At 40.3% G+C, this 19,170-nt stretch overlaps 1 protein-coding gene across 1 annotated transcript in view; it reads right to left on the bottom strand.

Moving 5' to 3' along the window:
- The window catches only part of TRDN (triadin), a 239,051-nt gene that overhangs the window by 85,372 nt on the left and 134,509 nt on the right, over positions 1–19,170 (bottom strand). Inside the window, exons 15-19 of the mRNA XM_063125451.1 lie at positions 18,549–18,584; positions 14,501–14,563; positions 14,320–14,382; positions 12,666–12,728; positions 11,097–11,159 (exon numbers count right to left, since the gene is read on the bottom strand). Of these exons, the coding sequence (XP_062981521.1) occupies positions 11,097–11,159; positions 12,666–12,728; positions 14,320–14,382; positions 14,501–14,563; positions 18,549–18,584 (288 nt within the window). The remainder of the gene's footprint in view (positions 1–11,096; positions 11,160–12,665; positions 12,729–14,319; positions 14,383–14,500; positions 14,564–18,548; positions 18,585–19,170) is intronic.

Genomic DNA, 19,170 nt, shown 5'->3' with positions numbered 1-19,170 from the left:
CCCAATGGGCACGGAGCTCCTGAAGAGCTCCATGCCCCATGCCTGGTTCCCGGCGTTTCGCGGCTCCTCATGAGGAGCTGGGACAAAAATGGGACACCCTGCCACATGTCCCGCGGTCCCGGGATAAGCCCTAGACCACAAGAGTTGGGATTAAAGGGTATGCCAATATCCCGGGGAGAGGGAGGGATCATCCATCCCTGCTCCCAGGATCCCCTGTGCGTCATGTGGATGCACAGGGATGAACCTGCAGTGATCCCCGGGACATTGGCAGGTCTAGAAATGCCCTATGATGATTGCCATACAAGTCCCGTCCAATTACCAAATGCCCTATGATGATTGCCATACAAGTCCCGTGCAATTACCAAATGAGACATCACGAGGATCAGTATTCACCCAGTTAACAAAGAAACTCTTCCAGAAACTCACTTAGGGTGCAATCCTATGCTTATTTAGACAGAAAAAGGTCTTACAACTCTCAGCATCCCTCCAGCCAGCCATACTGGCTCAGATATGCTAGGAGTTTTTCTGTCTAAACATGCATAGGATTGCACCCACAGAGTTTTTATTATATTAAATGGTGTATAAGTATTATTTTATAAATAAATAAATAAATAAATACTAGCTGAGATCTTTTTCCTGTGACATACCCCTCTCCCCCTGCTTTCTGATTTATTTCTTCATTTGTATTTGTTGACCTATTTATATCTTGCCTTTCCATCTCCAAAAAGGGGTGCTCAAGGTGGCTAAAACCTACGATGGAACAACTCCCCCACAAATAACAATAATAAATTAAGTACTAATAACAGCTTCTGGAAAAATGACTTAGTGAAAATGATGTTGGAATAATGTTCTTATTCAGGGATTGGAAACCTCTGGCCCGTGGGCCTAATGTGGCCCACAGAAGTTCCTACAGAAGGGAGAGGAATCCAGGGAAGTGACTGGAGATAACCAGAAAGATGCCCTTGCTCACTGCTCTCTCTCTCAATTGGTAGGGTGAGGAGCACTGTAAGATGTTATCTCCAATCTGCTTCCTTGCAATTTCAACCCCTTCTTTCTAGTTCTGCCCTTTGGAGCAACAGCAAACAACTACTCTGGTTCCTGACTAGCTGTCGCTAAGCACTAAACCAGCTGCGAATGAAGCTGCCATCTAGACAAGTGTGTGCAGCTGTGATACCATGTCCAGAGCAGACCAAGGTTGGTCTATGGAGAGTGTCAAATAGGATTATGCCCGATATTTGCTTTGCTAGTCATATTTGTTTCAGTGAGACTTCTAAATAAAAACAAAAGAGAAAACAGAATTATTGCTGTTGTTTCCTCCAAACCAATTATATATATACACATACACACACACACACACACACACGAACAAACAATCGTCGGGTCCATTTTGTCTTAAAGAGTGAAACACTCAACATTAGTTTATGCTGCAACAAATGAGAGACAACAGAGCAAAACAGAAAAAGAATGAATACAAATGCAAAGAAACATCCCATTTACAGGGATTTAGTTCAGTAATGCACTGTGGATAAAAGAACGCTAGTCATGAATTGGCAGAAATCTAAAATTGTATTTGGCAATCAGAGAACCCTTTTAATGAGACTGCAAAAGAGTGACCTTTTATGTGAAGAAAAATGGAAGGGTGATTGTGGAGGGTTTTTGAAAGCATATTTACAAACCCTTTTCTGTTTTGTTTTTGTTTTGATTTTACACGACTGCTGGTCAAAACAGGCTAATATTTTCCAAGGAAACATAGCAATGTATGAAATGTACAAACTCATAGAACCAACAAGCATATATGGGAAATGGGAAGGAGATCGCAGCAGCAAGCAGGCAAGAAATAAGGGCTCCTGCCTTCATGCACCTTAGCTTTTGGAAAGATATATCTATCTATATCTGAATAAGCTTCATCTCTTTCCCTTTATAGATTTTCTGTTTGTAGATATCTGCCTCCCCCTCTCAAAGCTAGACTGTAACGACCTCTTCTCTTCTCATTCAATTTCTCTCTCTCTTCACTTATATCACAGATGTTTCTTGTTCTTTCCCCATCTGTTCTTCCAGTGCCCACACTCTTTACAAGCTTTGTGGACAGAGGGAAGGCCCTCAAAGAGACACTGCATCTTCTATCTTTAGTACAGATGTACTAAATTAAGTACAGATGTCAAATTAAAGGTGGTACTCTCCTCAGCAAGTGGTTTCTTATTTTTAAACTAATGCATCCATCAATTCTGTGTGCACTGAGATAGGTAAATGAAGCAAAAAATTGCAGATTTCTCCAACCCAATACATGAGTTATGCAAAAACAAAAATCGATCTAGGACCTGGTAAGTTTATCTATATTTTGAAAGTGGTGCATGTTTTGTTAGACCCATATATGTGTTGTCTCTCTCCTATGCACACTAATTCAGGAGTACAGAATCATAGAATAGTAGAGCTGGAAGGGGCCTATGAGGCCATCAAATCCAACCTCCTGCTCAATGCAGGAATCCACCTTAAAGCATCCCTGACAGATGGTTGTCCAGCTGCCTCTTGAATGCCTCTAGTGTGGAAGAGTCTACTACTTCCCTGGGTAATTGGTTCCATTGTCGTACTGCTCTAACAGTAAGGAGTATAAATATGGAGAGCACTGGGCTAAGAGAAGACACAGTATTTGATTAGAGGTTAACTGGTGACACAGATCTGGAGACTGCGCTGGATGAACCTGCACATTTGTCATTCTCAAAACTGTTCTAGGAAAAGTAGGCCAATCACTTTTCATGCCGGACACTAGATCCCTGACCACTCTTACCATCTCATCTTTAAAAAACAACAACACACCCATTCGTATGCAGAAGAAATCCTGGGGAACAATAAACCATTATTATTATTATTTATTTATTTATTTATTTATTTTATATAGCAATATAGCACCATCAATGTACTTTTGCTTAAGCACTTTTGCTGTCATACAACGGCACACATCTTACTTATCATAGCTATTTTTCCAGGTTTGCACATCACTTTTCACTGCATTAATTCTGTGCAAATGACTTAATGGAGGGATATCCTTTGGATATTTGCCATGTATGTACGTGTGTGAGTGGGTTTGCGAATCATGCCTGTGGTCTCACCACAACCTCCACATGTTGATTTGCATTTCTTTTCAGAGCCTATGGCTGGCTTCACAAAAAGCTAACTTTCCATGGGTTATTGTGTTGTCTGAATGCAGTGTTTTACACACAGTGAATTTTCGTGTTGTCTTAATGCATTGCATTTTCCACAGGGTTAACCATGTAGTACAGTTTATTTTACTCGAACAAGCCACCTTGAAAACCCATGGCTTGTTGTTGGGTTGTTCAGGGTGATTAAAAACCACATTGCAAACAACACTGCAGAAAGCACACTGAATTTAACTAAAACAATAACCCACCCTATGGAAAAAGCATTGTGTTCAGGCCACATGATAACCCACCCTATGGAAACTAGGGCCTCTTTATTTAAGCAATAAGGGAAATTCAACCCCTCCCTGGATCTGCATGTGAAACTGCGGGAATCTATGTGTCCTTACCTCAGACAACTTGCTTGGCTTTAGGGAGACTGACATGTGTGGAGTCTAAAGCCTCCTTAGCCAATCACTAGCTGCTGAATATTCTCATGTGGGGATGGAATGCAAGAACTTCCCACAGAAGCCCAGCTGAGAAAATTTAGTCCAATTGACAAGGGTTCTGCTCTGGCCTTGAAGGGTCTTGGGAACAGCACAGCACAAGATAACGCACATGCAGTCCCATCTTCATAAAATGGATTTTTTACAGGCAACTAGAGCACAAAAGAAAAAGGGATTTCTTGACATAGGGGATGGAGCTTTGGCTGCCAGATATCTGACTCAGCCTGCTGGTATGAAAGTCTGTGATAGGGGAAGGAGGATACTGAATGTGAAAAGCTCGCTATGCAGAGAGTATAACTGGGAAAGGTTAGGTTTAATGGGCCATGGCCTACAATACTTATATGAAGGACTCTTTGTAGATGATGGGGTTCACCCCATGAGGACTGGGAAGAATGTTTGTGGCAGAAGCCCTGTGAACCTGATCAAATGGGCTTTAAAATAATTCATGGGGCTGTGGTAGCATAGGCCTAGAGCTAACCACTTAGCATTAGGGACAAGAACATGAGTCACAGAAAGACAGTAGAGCTGGAGCCCAGCACTTTTCATAGATTATCCCCAAAATAGGAGTGCATATAAAGATGCACCATTGGGATGAGAGCTAAACTTGTTCCCTCTTCAAGCCAACTCCAACCATTATGGATCAAGCCTTCACCTCTGCATAGCTCCATCCTGGGTTCCGTTTCCTGATCACAATAAAGTATGACTGAATACAAGGACAACGGGGTAGAACGTTGGCACTCATAGAATAAAAAATAGTAGAGTTGGAAGGAGCTTATAAGGCCATCGAGTCTAACCCCCTGCTCAATGCAGGAATCTACCTTAAAGTGTACCTGTCAGATGGTTGTCCAGCTGCCTCTTGAACGCATCAAGTGTGGGAGAGCCCACAGCCTCTCTAGGTAACTAATTCCATTGTCGCACTGCTCTAACAGTCAGGAAGTTTTTCCTGATGTCCAGCCGGAATCTGTCTTCCTGTAACTTGAGCCCATTATTCCATGTCCTGCACTCTGGGAGGATCGAGAAGAGATCCTGGCCCTACTCTGTGTGACAACCTTTTAAGTATTTGAAGAGTGCTATGATGTCTCCCCTCAATCTTCTCCTATCCAGGCTAAACATGCCCAGTTCTTTCAGTCTCTCTTCATAGGGCTTTGTTTCCAGACCCCTGATCATCCTCGTTGCCCTCCTATGAACACTCAAGGGTCTTACATCTTATTTTATTTTTTATTTATTTGCTGCATTTGTATACCAACCAATAGCCAAAGCTCTCTGGGTGGTTCACAAAAATTGAAACCATAAAATCCAGCTTAAGTATAAAATATGGCAACCAACTTTTAATATATATAGAAGGACCCTTTGTACCCTCACACTGTAGAGAAAAATGACCTGATTTTTGAAATGGTGTAAAGGAACGGGGGGAATATGGATACAGGCAAATAATCCTTTAGCAGTGCTGTAGTCACAAAGGATGTGCACAAAAACAAGAGAAGAACTGAAGGAGTTCTAACGAGTGTCTAAAGTGGAGTCACTGTCAGAAGCAGTGCTCGTATTTGGTGTTTGACAGATTGATTTTCTTTGTTTTTAGCAAAATGCTGCAAATAAAACCCAATAATTTATCTAGCAGGAGCTGCAAGCCTTCTCAGGAGGAGGAGAATGTAATCCCCACTGTTCCCAGTTACTGTGACCGCACATTAATAAGTGCACTATGACCTGCACTTATCTGATGCACAAATGCAGCAATTATTGTTGGTTTACAATAATTGTGGATGTCAAGTCAACCATAAAAAAGAGAATATTCAAAGTATAAATGAAATGACAAATATGTGCAGCCTGTAGTTTTTTTTTAAAGAAATGCTATAATTTATGAAGCTAATAAAACATAGATCTGCAGCATTGGTTTGTATTGTTTATTTGGCAGTCATCTGGAGGATGACTCATAAGCTGTTAGTAACAGGTTGCAAAAGGAGACACTTGAGTAGTTTTATTCTGCATTGCATTATGTTCTTGATGTGGAATATTCCAAACATTCCAGTCCTATTCAAACATTCACCCTCACTTGATTACAATTGTCAAGGGCTGGCCCTGACTTCTCTGCAGTGTTACCTGGGGACACCTCCAGGACCTGTGCAATTTTCATTAAAAAATATTATAATACCAAAAATCATGTGTGTATGTGTGTGTGTGTGAAAGGAAGAGTAAGCAAATCATTCCCCATTACCAACCAAATCGGAGAACTCCTCTTCCACATGAACTGTTGCACCTATCCTTCTGAAACTTTGCTGGCTTCTTGCTTAGGGAAAACTCTAGGATATCTGTAATTTTTAGAACAACGGTCCACAAGGAACATAGGGAAATAATTGTGTCCTCTTTTGTAGACCATCAAACGCTGCTTCTGTACAAAACCCTCTGGCTATCATTCTACAATTTAGCAGACATGATCTCCTCAGATGGGCAACTAACCCTGAAATTTTCATCCAATTCGTGGGGCTGGGCCCCAAATATTTTAAGTACCTAGCCATATCCTGATTTAAATTATAATAATTATTTCTAAATTTTCATTTATGCATATGAATTAGCACATGCAAATTGCACGCAGATATGTGTCTTTTTCTGTCCTCTTTTTTGGAGATGCATGTCCTCTTTTTTAGTGATTTATAACTCTACTGTACTCCTCTGTTGTATCCTGTTGCAAGTCTGGAGCAGGGAGACTACTCAATGCAATCAGGTTCCTAAAGTTTTACTGTGCAATCCTATGCATACCTACTCAAGGTAAGTCCCATAAATTTCATTGAGGCTTACTCCCAGGTAACTGGCTATAGGACTGCAGCCTTAACATTCTTTCCCTTTTTGTGCTCCATATTGGGGGTCCTGTTTGGGCTGAAAGGTAGGTAATACAACTTTTGAAAAACGAGGTGGATTGTAAATATTTTAATAAATAGTAGCAGTCATAAAATAAATTGTAAAGTGCTGATTCTAGTGATGCATTTTCAGAATACAATTCAGTTTTGGAAAGTTATATTTTCCCAAGTATCCCAATGAAGTAATATATTATGAAGCAGATTAGAGAAATAAACCAACACTCCACTGTTGCATCTAATTAACTATGTAAATTCATGCCATTATAACCGGGTTAGTTTATGTTGGTAATGCAAAAGTGACATTTTAATTTAGAGTACTCTGTGATGACTAATGTTAGTTCCCTGCCTCCATTCACATAATAATAATAATAATAATAATAATAATAATAATAATAATAATAATAATATCATGTTTCACTTAGGGAACTGGTACACCATCCTGAGAACCCAAACATTTCACTTTCAGTAGTGGGGCTAATTTTCTTGCTTCAAGTTTGTGGCTATTACTGGCACCGAAAAATGTGCAATACTTAGATCATGTGATTGAAACAGCTAGGTAGGTAGCACTTGAATTTAATGTAACTGTTTTCCACCTTAGATACTGTGACTGTCGTAGGTATGGATTATAACAACATGCATTATCTACATCACTTTTGTTAAGAGCCCTTATTATTTACGGTGCCACAGTGCTTTGCTTCTTCTTACTGCGAGAGTCTTATATTATTCCCAGTATAATATTACTAGAAAATCTCAAGATAAAGATTAGTATTTATTTCTGTGAATGTACTTTTAAAAAGGCAACCGAAGTGGATGATTCTCAACTAATGCATATGTGTGTTCTACTGTTGGAATTGAGGGACCAGTAAATTACCTTTTGAGTTGCTCTCTAATGCCATAATCCCATTTAGTCCAATTTAGTGAGGCCATTCCAATGTAAACAATTTGATGGATGAGGTCGTGGTATAATAATGAGTATTGTTTTAGCTGCTTCAAATTGTTTAAAATATGTATAAGTTTAATTTGTAATTTTGTAAGTCTTCTTGAGTCTTTTCTTTGAGAAATTGATGATGATGATGATGATGATGCAGCATGTTGTAGTCAGTATTATATTCCCCAACATACTTTTCAGTGGGTGCTATTTTAATCATTGGGAGAATGGAACCCTTTACCAAGTGCTGATCCAAATATTTTGCCAGAAACTTTTCTGGTCAATTTGTAAGAGTCCCTGGGCAGATGAAAGAGCAGGAGAAAGATGGAAGTATTTTCAGAGGCCACATCAAGCAGTGCAGACCTTCTGCAATCGATGGGCACATGGACTGCCATATTCCTCCAGCATACTCCAGTACTATAATTTAAATAGATGTGTAATATGAAGTTCACCTCCCCATAATGGGGAAGACTGTGTCCAGGTGACTTGTGTACCTGCTCAGCCAGCTGTTGTCCAGGTGCTAACTCTTGATCAGGTGCTAACTGTTGGGGCTTCTTCCACAACATAATTGGCTGGACTGGCTGCATGTGGCCAATTACCATTGATTTTCAAATATTACATTTTTGGGAACCCAGGCCTGTGATGAGTTTTTTTAAAAAATCCAAATAAATGGGGGGTGGGGGAGAATGCTTACAGCTTGGAGTCCTTAGCTTCTTTGCATGTAAAAAATACATCTCTTCCCCCCACCCCAATGAAACTTAAATCCAGGTAAATCATGTCTAAGACTGGAGCTTATTATTGCTTAAATGTAAACACACTGACTTTATTTGTTTGTAAATCACACCCATAGGCTTAGTAGCAATTGCGAGGCTGAATTATTTTGTCACAATTGAAGCTCTTTATTTCTACAGGAATCGAAAAGAAAAAAGAAAAGAATTCATTCCACACAGAAGAACCAATTTTTATATATGCCTAGTAGCCATGATGTTATAAATTATAATATAATATTTATATATGACATTTAAATAATGCTACAAAAGCCATTTCTCAATTTAATATTTTGCCTTCTGGAATTTCAAATGCACTTTCAATAACATCCTTTTTGTGCAACATGCATGACCTTATATCAACACACTGTAATTGGATTTTTTGTAAAAAGGAATCTCATGTAGATCCTGCCCAGATCTCTGTGAGAGCTCAGCTGCTATATCCACAAAGAGTTCCTCATTCACTGAAATGTTGGAGAAAGCTCTGTGTGTGCAGTGGGGGTACTCATCTGGAGCTGAGCTCAATTTTGTATTGAATGGAAAAGGCCTTGTACATGTGATAGCTGCATATGTTCAGTAACTATACAATCCTGTAAATGTCTACTCAGAAGTAAGCTCATTGAGTTCCATGGGACTTACACAGAAAAGTGAGTATTGTACTGCAGCCCCAACCTTCCTCATGTACAAGATGTTTTCTGATTAGATCAACTGGGTGTGGAGTAGCTTGAGTTTTACACCATTGTTGTAACATCTGTTTTGGGAGACCAGTTCCAGCCCCTAGATGGCTTTTTACACATAAATTATATTAAAATAAATGAGCACACACCCCACCAGCTTTTACAATGCTATCTCATTTGGGACAGCAACAACAATAGTCACCAGAAAAAGCACACCTGAACTGACACGGTTAGGGCACCCCTTGCTGACTTCACAATAGATCAGCAGCTTCACTGCCATCCCTCCAAATCAATATTATTTAAATAGCATAAAATAAGACAGTTTGGGGTTTGTGCAGGTTTAGGCAATATATCTGAGCTGCAAAAGCAAAACTCAAGAATAATTTTAAACAATAAAAAATAAGAAAAATGTAGGGCAATGGTGCAAACACAGACAAAAATTCAATAAACAAAAGATCTTTCAGTTTAACCTGTTGTGTTGAGGGCTTTCTGCGTTCACTCAAGCTTGGAGGTCCTGGGAAATTGTACTTGTTATTTGGTGATACGCATATGGTATGGTATCCTATGCTGTGGAGAGTTCCAGCTTCACCACCACCTTGGAGCTGGATGGCTGTCAGTGGCAGAGTGGTGGACCTAAGTCCCAGATTCGTCTCTTCGTTCGAACAGATGAAGCTATCACACAACTGAAGCCCCTAATTCATGTTACATGTACCCAACTAGCAACCAATACCATCCACACAGAATAACAGAGTTGGAGGGAAACTTGAAAGTCTCTAGCCCAACCCCATGCCACAAGTAAAAGTATTTTAAAGCATCTTATCGTTAAGACAATCGAGACTGCAATTACACTTTGGAAAGCCTATGCCTACAATACTAGAGGCCCAAACCATGTAGACATCAAACATATCTGCCTTCTAGAAGTCAGTACTATTTGGAAGATAGTATTTTAAACTCCAAAATTTATTACTTTAAATCATTTATTAATTTGGATGGTTGCTTTACAAGAGCCACCCTGGATCAGATGTAGTCCTGAATTCTTCACACAGTGACCAACTTGCTGCCCATGGAAACCCACAAGGAAGACAAATGTAACAGAACCCTCCCAGCCATGTCCCCCAGCAACTGGTGTACATAAGCATACTGCCTCTGATACTGGAAGCAGTCTGCAGCCATCAGGAACTAGTAGCCCTTGTTAGCCCTTCTATTCCAGGAATTTGTCTAGCCCTTTTTAAAGCCATTCAAATTAGTGACCATCACCACATTTTATGACAGCAAATTCCATCGCTTAACTATGCAGTGTGTGAAGAAGAACTTCCTTTTACCTGTCCTGAATCTCCCACCAATCAGCTTCATGGGATGACCCTGGGTTCTAGTAATATGGGAGAGGGAGAAAAATGTCTCCCTATCCACATTCTCCATACCATGCATAATTTTGTACACCTCTATCATGTCTCCCCTTACTCGCCTTCTCTCCATAGGTGAAACGCTGAGATCTTGAACATTTTAGTTGTCCTTTTCTGCCCCTTTTCATCTCTGCAATATGGTGACCAGAACTGTGCACAGATGCTTTGCATCTCCATCCACTCCTTCCCCCTTCAATGTAAAATAAATCCAATTCCTTGCTTTGCAAGTTGCTTACTGGTTTTCCCTCCATCTGCTTTCAGGGAACAGGGGCCCAAGTGGGCTGGAGGCACAACACACTAGTTTGGGGGTCAACATCTTCCTCCCTCCTCTACATGAACCCAGGTCCATATAGTGCTTCCAATTGTAACCATACTTTCCCCACCAGCAACTCTGTGGGGTAGTAGAAAACATGGGACATTGGTTCATTCAGACAGGATGAGGGAGAAAGATACAGACCTCAGACTAGTGTCAGACACCTAACTATTGTCAAATGCTACTAAGATGTTTTGAAGCAAAAATACCCTTTATTTTGGATCATTGATTAAACTACTTGATGGCCCTTTTCTATAGATGTGGGTGAGGGGATGCAAAATCAATACAATAAACACCGATTATAATAAATGAATACAATAAGTGCAGTTTTAGCTATAAAGTATGAAACAATGAGATTCATTTCTGTCATAAATGCTAAATTAATAACATTAAAATAATCAGAATTTAATGAGCTCATAATATGCATATCCACCTAGTTTAAATGTCTGAAGTCTAAAAATGTGCACATATAATAATGAATTTCACTGAAGAGAGTGACAGATCGATATTTCTTACCTGCTTTTTTAACTTCTGGGACAGATGTCTTCTCAAGAGCTTTCTTTCTTTCCTCTTTTCTTTCTAAAAATTAATTAAAAGAAAGCCATTTTTAATGCTAGAAATATGAATCACACACTTCAAGGTGCATTCAGTCAAGCACAAGGAAGAATATGTGACATTCTCTGCTGTAAATTATTATTATTTTTTCTAGCTGTTGTGTTGAATTCAGACTTAGTCATACTTAGAGGAGACCAACTGAAATCAATGCGATTTCTAACTTAAGTCCCACTGATTTCAATAGGTCTATTTTATTTACCTAGTCAAAGAATAAGGCTCTCTGGTTCAAACATGGCAGGAGGCCTATTTGTTTTTAACTCTGGCCTGCCTAAAGTGGGGATTCTTTCGAGTATTGGAGCACACAGGCGGTGCTTTCCTGGCCAGGTTTACCTTCCTGCAGTGTGTCTCCAGGTTCTTTTCTCCTCAGCTATTTCCTCTACTGGAAATGAGTTTGGCTAGGAAAAGGCACTTGAAGAAGAAAGACACACGGTTGGTAAATGAGCAGAGAGAGGATTCTATTCTCCTCACCCGGGAATGTTGTCCCCTTTGCTCTAAAAATCAGATGCCCATTCCTTGCTTTAACATAATTGGGCAGACCTAGATTTAAACAAGTTGGTTTGCTTGTTTATCTACCTTATCTAGCTTGGGCCTATATGTGCCTCAATAAGCACATGGAGGTGCTGTGAGCGAGTGCTTCCCTTGCCTTCAGTAATGGTGCAGCCAGCTTCAACTAAGTCTCCCTTTATTCATTCAGAATTCCAGATTCATAAATGCAGAGTACGAGAGTGTCTGAGGCATTTTTTTTTACAAAATGTTAACAGTTGGTAACTAAAGAAAACAGGAAGGTGACGAGTAAAGGCGCTCTGAATTTTGGATTGAGGCCTTTTGTCATTCTTAAAGGGGCATCCTAAAATGTTCCCAACAAAGTACACCTGTGCCTCATTTCATACGTGTTTCACTCAGCTCCAGTGCTTGCATGGTGGAAGAGAAACCCCTCCACTATTAAGATTACATCACTGGCCACACAAACAGCTGACTGGGCAATGGTCTAGTTAATGAAAAACTCTTCATAAAGGAGCAGGCACAAATCACATAATGTGGCCTTCCATGCAAATGTCCATCATACATTATGTTATGGTAACTGCAGGGAACATGGGGTAGGATCCAATGGTGCCCTAACATTGGTGGCCAGCACTGCCGTTCCTGGTGCATACACAGTCCCTGCCACTGGTGGGGGGCAATGTAGCACTTCTGGGGGCAAGCCCCCAAATGACCCCAAATGCTCATTTCTGAGAGGCATGACCTGCCCTTTCCAGAAACACGCATTTCCAGTTGTTTAGGGGCTTGACCCTGAAAGCACTACATCACCGGTGCCAGTGGTAGGGGCCACCCATGTGTCACTGCCGACAGGGCAGCCATGCACACATTGGGGATCGGCAATCTAGGGCACAGTTGGATCCTACCCACGCCCTCCCCTGTAATTATATTTTTAAAAATGAAATAAAACAAAAGCACCTTCAAGAAGCTTACCTTTTGTTTTAATATCAGCAACAGCTTTCTTCTCATGGAATACCTTCTTCCCTTCTTCCACTTTTAAGACATGAATAAAATGGTGGCTTTATATTTTATGAACTTAACAGTTCACAACTGATTGGGAGAGGCCCAATCCGACAGAATTTGGTCTTCTGTGCATATCAGGCTTATGAGAGCAGTGGCAGGGATCATGCTTGACTGATCCTCCACCACTGGAACAAAATCTTTAGCCTGGGAAAATATCTGAACTGAACCATACGAAAGCATAAAAGAAATACTGTACATGATTGCTGCTTTAAATCCAGTCACGTATAACTGATCCACATGGAGAGCCATTTGTGAATAACATTTGCATGATTTTCATTGTTCATTTCACCATTGCAAGCCATCCCTTATAAAGATTTTTGAAGCATGATGATTACTAGGTGGTCTGTAACGTAAGCTACGATACATACATGGTTTCTACCTGGAGCAGTCTTTGACCTGATTTGGATGTAATGGCAATTGGTGGGTTATTTAACTCACACACTGACAAAATCTAGTGGGAGTAAGTGAGTGTACTGCCTCTGGCATGCTCATCAGATCTAAACCTCGTGTCATAGAGAAACAATCCCATCAGGGTGACACTACATACCTCTTGCACATTTATACCTCACGGCACGCACAATTACTTCTGTTGCAGTATTTTGGCAATATGGAATAAAAAGCAGGAAATAATACTAGAAAAGGGAAAATGGAATGTGTAATGTGCCCCAATAATTATCAGTGCACTTCAATACTGATAAAAAGCACTAGTATAGATCAAGCCCTGCACACAAGGTTGTTCAGGAGTTAAACAACCCAGGATTAACCCAACAAAAACGTGGCTTAACTCTGGGTTGTTTTACCTCTAAACAACTCAGAATGTTCAGGTATGGAGATCACTATAGCAACCTATGAATGGAACAATCATAGGTTAATTGAAAATGGAAGCAACGAGCACTTCCTCTTGCGCCTGACAATCCATGGGTTAAACAACCCATGAATTATCATGATGTCCAAACTAGTCTGATTAGGATCCATCCTGTGGCTGGATGGATTCCATCAATTGAATCCACCCTATGAAACTGACCACAAACAGTGATTATCATACAAGCTCAGCTTAGTAAAAAAAAACTAACCAAAATAAAAACAAGAATTACAGTTGTTGGAAAATTGGGGACACCCCCAATTCATGTGATTCCCCTCCACCAGTAGGAACAAATAGTTCAATCCTATGTATGTTTACCTGCAGCAAGTTCACACTGAATTTGTTTATTTAAAATTTTATGTCCTGCTTTTCTTTAAAAAATAGATAAACGACATGCAAAATGTCCATTAGATATATAAAACATAGTAAAAACAGTCCAAATAATTAATTTCAGTTGGACCAACTCCTATGTAGGTATACATAAATTTGCAGCCCAAAACCACACAATTATAGCCAGCCACTATACCCAAAGAGCTCCTGTGTGCCACAGTCTCTATCTGATTAAATCTAGAGTGGTCATCATGCAGCTGCTTGCTTATTTGGATCTATCCTGACCTTTATGCCCTCCATAAAGCAAGTATTCAACATACGAAGTCAGTTCAGTAAAACACAAGCAATGAAAGACTTTTGCAAATAGCTTACCTTTCTGTTTAATTTGAGGGATAACTTTCTTCTCCTGGGTTACTTTTTTCCTCTCTTCTGCTTCTAAGACATGAATGAAAAGATGATGAATTGGCTTTGTTTCTTAAAGAATTACAATGGGCAGACTCCTTTGAAGATCAGGTAAATAATTTCCCACACTTTAAAACAATAAATACCCTACCTTTCTTTTTAACTTCAGGAATAGCTTTCTTTTCTTGAACAACCTTTTTTCTTTGTTCTTCTTCTAAGGAAAGATTTTAAATGGTAATTATTTGACTGTGTATTTCTCACTCAAGAATTACCAGTCAGTGTGACAGAACCCTTCTTTTGAGGTTCCATTTCCACACTTGAGAGAAATAATAACTCAACAGGCCCTAAACACAGAATAAACAATGCCAAAGGTAGAAAACATTGCCTAGCCTATTATTATTATTAATTATTATTATTATTTACATTTCTATACCACCCCATAGCCGAAATTCTCTGGACAGTTTACAAGTACAGTATGGTTAGGCATACTTCAACACAAGATGTGAGTTATTGCCTTAGAATGCAATACTATGTGCTACACCAGTGGTTCCCAAACTTTTTCAGGTAACCGCCCCCTTGGTTCCACAAACTCATGCCCAGTGCCCCCTACCCTACACTATAAAAACCATTATGCAGAATAGCGGTTTTCAACGACCCACCAAGGAAGATAATAACAATAAAATTCAAAACAGTAACAATTAATAGAATACTTTTTTCAAAATCCAGTTGGTGTGCCCTGCCATGCTGGCTGCAAACAGAGGCGTTTGTTCTCTCTTCCCTCCCTCCCTCGGCAAGCCTGGGGCGGGTGCTTCCCATTTAGAGGGGATTCTAGGAGTTGAAGGACTATTTTCTGTCTAAACATGCATAAAATTGTGCCTTTAACTTATCATGTCACACTAGCAGGAATCAAATAGGATTTCCTTCTTCAGTGGAACACACTTACTTAGGAGTAAGCACCATTTTGTTATAGGAAAGGATAATGTATTTTAATTAAAATTTTAAAATAATTATCTGCCACCTGGTACAGAGTTTTCCTATGGAAAACCTGGCTGGGACTGAAGTAGAGGGGCACTAATTTTATTGTACTTATTGTCTTTAAATATGGTTAAATATCCTACAGTTACCTTGCTATTCTATTTCTACAATTCATTTTCTCCTGTCTTTTCTTCACCCTCTCTTCATTTTCAGGCTGAATCCTATCCACATTTACCTCAGAGTAAGTTCTATTGATCTCAGTGGGGGCTTACTTCTGAGTAGACATACTTAGGATTGTGCTGCAGCTCTGTTTTTATGGTGACACAAGATATACACATACCATGTTTACCAAAAGAATGCTTGAAAAAAGGGGGTTGGACACCCTGAAATAAGCAAGGGCAGATAGGAATTGTTTCAGCAAGCATTCTGAAAAAAGGTGCTGCTGAATCTTCTTTAGCCAGGAAGGACCTGGAAAATTGCAGTTCTCTCTCCCTCCCCTTTTTCTTTTCTCTCCTGTTGTAGTCCAGATTTTTTGCGGGGTGGGAGCACACATTATTATTATTATTATTATTATTATTATTATTATTATTATTATTATTTATTTATATAGCACCATCAATGTACATGGTGCTGTACAGATAACACAGTAAATAGCAAGACCCTCTCTGTCTCTCTCTCTCTCTCCAACCCCCCCTCCTCCCAAGTCTCACAATAGCTGCCGGGCTGATTAGGACAGGAGGGCAGCAGCTCAGAGGGGAGATGGCCCCAACATGCAACTCCTGACGGGAGAAGGGAGCCTGGTGATACCTTGCAGCAGCACAAGCAGTCCTGCTCCCCACCCAGCTGGCCGGCTGCTGTTCTTGGCAACTGCTCTGCCATCCACCATCTTCCACATGCTCTTCCTCTCCGCCGCAGGGCTGCTGCTCCCGCCTTGTGCAGCAACTACCGCGAGAGGTCTGCTGGGGCAGCTTGTAGGAGGGAGTAGCTCTGGCCGAGGGAGGGAGGGAGGAGGTGGCGGTGGCTCTAGCAGGAAAGAAGCCCTGGGCCCTCCTAGGCAGGAGAAGAGTGGGCAGAGCAGCTGAATTTGCCGCTGTTTCCTGCTCTGCTGCCTCCTGTGGGCACTTCCCACTAAAGGCCTTTTGTTAAAGCTCAATGTGTTTTACAAGATGGACCTGTGCAGTCTGAAGTAAGCACCACTGAGTTCAACTGGGCTTCCTCTCAGATAAATAAGATTGCAGTCATGCCCATAAAGAGATCTTATTACAGGCTTGCTTGTTTGTTTTGGATGTCTGTGTGTTAAGATGGGGTTTAAAACCAGAATGTAAGTTTATTTGAGCACAAATAATACAAAAGAAGTTCCTGGGGGCATTAGTATGGATTCTCCTTGGGGTGTGGCTATGGAGGATCTCATGATGAACTCCATTTATTAATTACATTTATTTATGGCATTGATTAAATGCCTCATTAAATATATTTCTCTACGTATTTGCAATAATAATGATAATAATAATAGTAATTATTATTACAATAATAAACTGTATGTGTGTACTTCTATACACTTGTAGATCTAGAGCCTTTCTACACGAGGCTTTTATTGTGCATTCATGATTCCTCACTTAGGGCAGTTTGTCGATCCTTTACATGACATCGTCATCTTCTAGGGCTTCTCCCATGCTCTGCAACTATTTTAGCAGGTTTTTTCCCCTAATGGGGGAAGTCTGGTATTATTTATGAATGGCAGGATAAAGCCTTGTGTAATTGTGCAATTCTGCTATACCACAGCACCACTTTGTGAGTGCATAATGGAACATAAGGAAAGGAAGAAAAAGAGAAACCCTGGAAAAATACACATGTAAAGGAGCTGATCTTAATCCTGCAAAGAATTGGGGAAAAGACAATTTGTTAAAGTGGCGGGTTAAAATCCTCATGTAGAAAAGGCTTTGTTCTCATTGATCCACTGAAATGAATAGGATGACCTGTCCACCTGAGAATGCTGTGTGGGTAGTGGTGCACATGGTTAGGTTTGGATTAGGCTATGTTCCCCAAGAGCTTATTTTATTGTTCAGGTCAGCAAAAGTGATTGTTTACCATATTGTCCTGTTGGAGAAATATAGGAATAGCAGCAACATTATCTTTTCAAAGTAGAAGAGATTGATTTTCTGTTGTTTTTCTCAAACAGACTTGATGAAGAAAGCCTGTTAGCTCCTGTCTCAACCTGTGTCTGAGCTGCACATCTTCAGGTTTCAGATAATGGGCAACATGCTTGAATGCTCCTCCATACCAGAAATATAATCCCTGCATATAGAAAATGAGGAAGGCGAAGACTAGGCCAAAATCTGTCTCCCTGATATTTAGTTTTCTTTGTGGAGGGGCTTTTGTATGGCAGAAATAGTCAATCATGTAAACTCCCATTTGAAATCTGAAGTGATACAGCAGATACCACAGGGAGCGTATAGAGAGCTTCAGCTATTGGGCAGTATAGAAATGTAATAAATAATAAATTAAAATATTTACCGCTTCAAGCTCTCTTTACGAAACTGGCCTAAATGCACTGGGAGAAGGAAAATGGATTGAGGGAGAAAGCCCTGCCCCATATCCTCTCATATTTAGCTAATCATGCGAACAGACCCTATGTACATACGTACATGCGAACAGACCCTATGTACATATGTTCAGGAAGCCTGCAAAAAACAGGGTCTCCAATCATATGCAGAACTAACATGGATACAATAGATGTTGATTGCATCTATTCATGTAACCAACTAGAGATATGTAGGTTGTGGGACAAGCTTGCTGCTCAAGTCTTGCTCTCTCTGCACACACACCCACGCACGCACACCCACACCCACCCACACACCGTCTATTCAGAAGAACACACCACACATTCTGCCAACAAGTGAGGGGATACCAGGGCTGTATGGACTAGACCTATCCCTAACATAGCATGAGCTGACTAGCCCCTCCTCCAGTGTCAACATGCACAATGTGATTGGCTGTGGGAAGAGGGCCTTCATGCATACAGCAGTAGACATGAAGTTTCTTTGCAATCAGGAACTTTGTGTGTTTCCCAAAGATGTTCAAGCTGTACATGCAGAGGTTGAACGTGGGGCTAGTTGAGGGCAGGGCTAGTCAGTGCAGCCCTGGATCATCTACCCTGTTTTGTCATGTGAACAGGTATCACTAATCATCTAAAAACAAACACAAGAAAAAGTTATACTACTTACTTATCGGTTTTGGAGCGGTCCCATTAAGCTTTCCCACTGCATGAGCAAAATAATATTAAAAATAAATGTTAAATCAAGAAATACAAAATAAAATTACAAAGGCTGAAAAAGTACAGCATGTTCTCAGAAGCCTCAGCAAAAGTGACTGAGAGTATTATAAAACAGATGTTTCTTTAAAAGCTAGGAACTCCATAGCCTTTTCCCATATTGATTACAGAAATATAAACACAATCCACATGGTAGAGGAGGGGGCTGATTTACAAACATGACAGATTTGCACTAAACTGAACTGATTCTGCCTGTAAGACAGTACAGTGATAATCCACAATGCAATGGGATCTCTGTTAAACTGTTCAGTCAAGAGAGTGGCGCCTTTATATTAGGACATTTTTCCTTGCACTTGATAGCACACGAACCAACTCCTGCACAAGTATAACCATAGGTCAGATATTTTCAGCATGTGCAAAGGATGCTGCCTGGGATTAAAAATCGCTTGGATTTGTGCAAACATTTGCTAACAAATGCTAAATAAAGTCAGGTCTGATTGTGCTAAATATCTGCACAAAATTTGGATTTATGTGTGGAAGCCCTGAGATAAGTGCCGGTCCTAAAATTCATTGGC

The sequence above is a fragment of the Elgaria multicarinata genome, chromosome 4, assembly GCF_023053635.1.
Source record: "Elgaria multicarinata webbii isolate HBS135686 ecotype San Diego chromosome 4, rElgMul1.1.pri, whole genome shotgun sequence".
Taxonomy (NCBI): Eukaryota; Metazoa; Chordata; class Lepidosauria; order Squamata; family Anguidae; genus Elgaria; species Elgaria multicarinata.
This window is presented reverse-complemented; position numbering and strand designations above follow the sequence as displayed.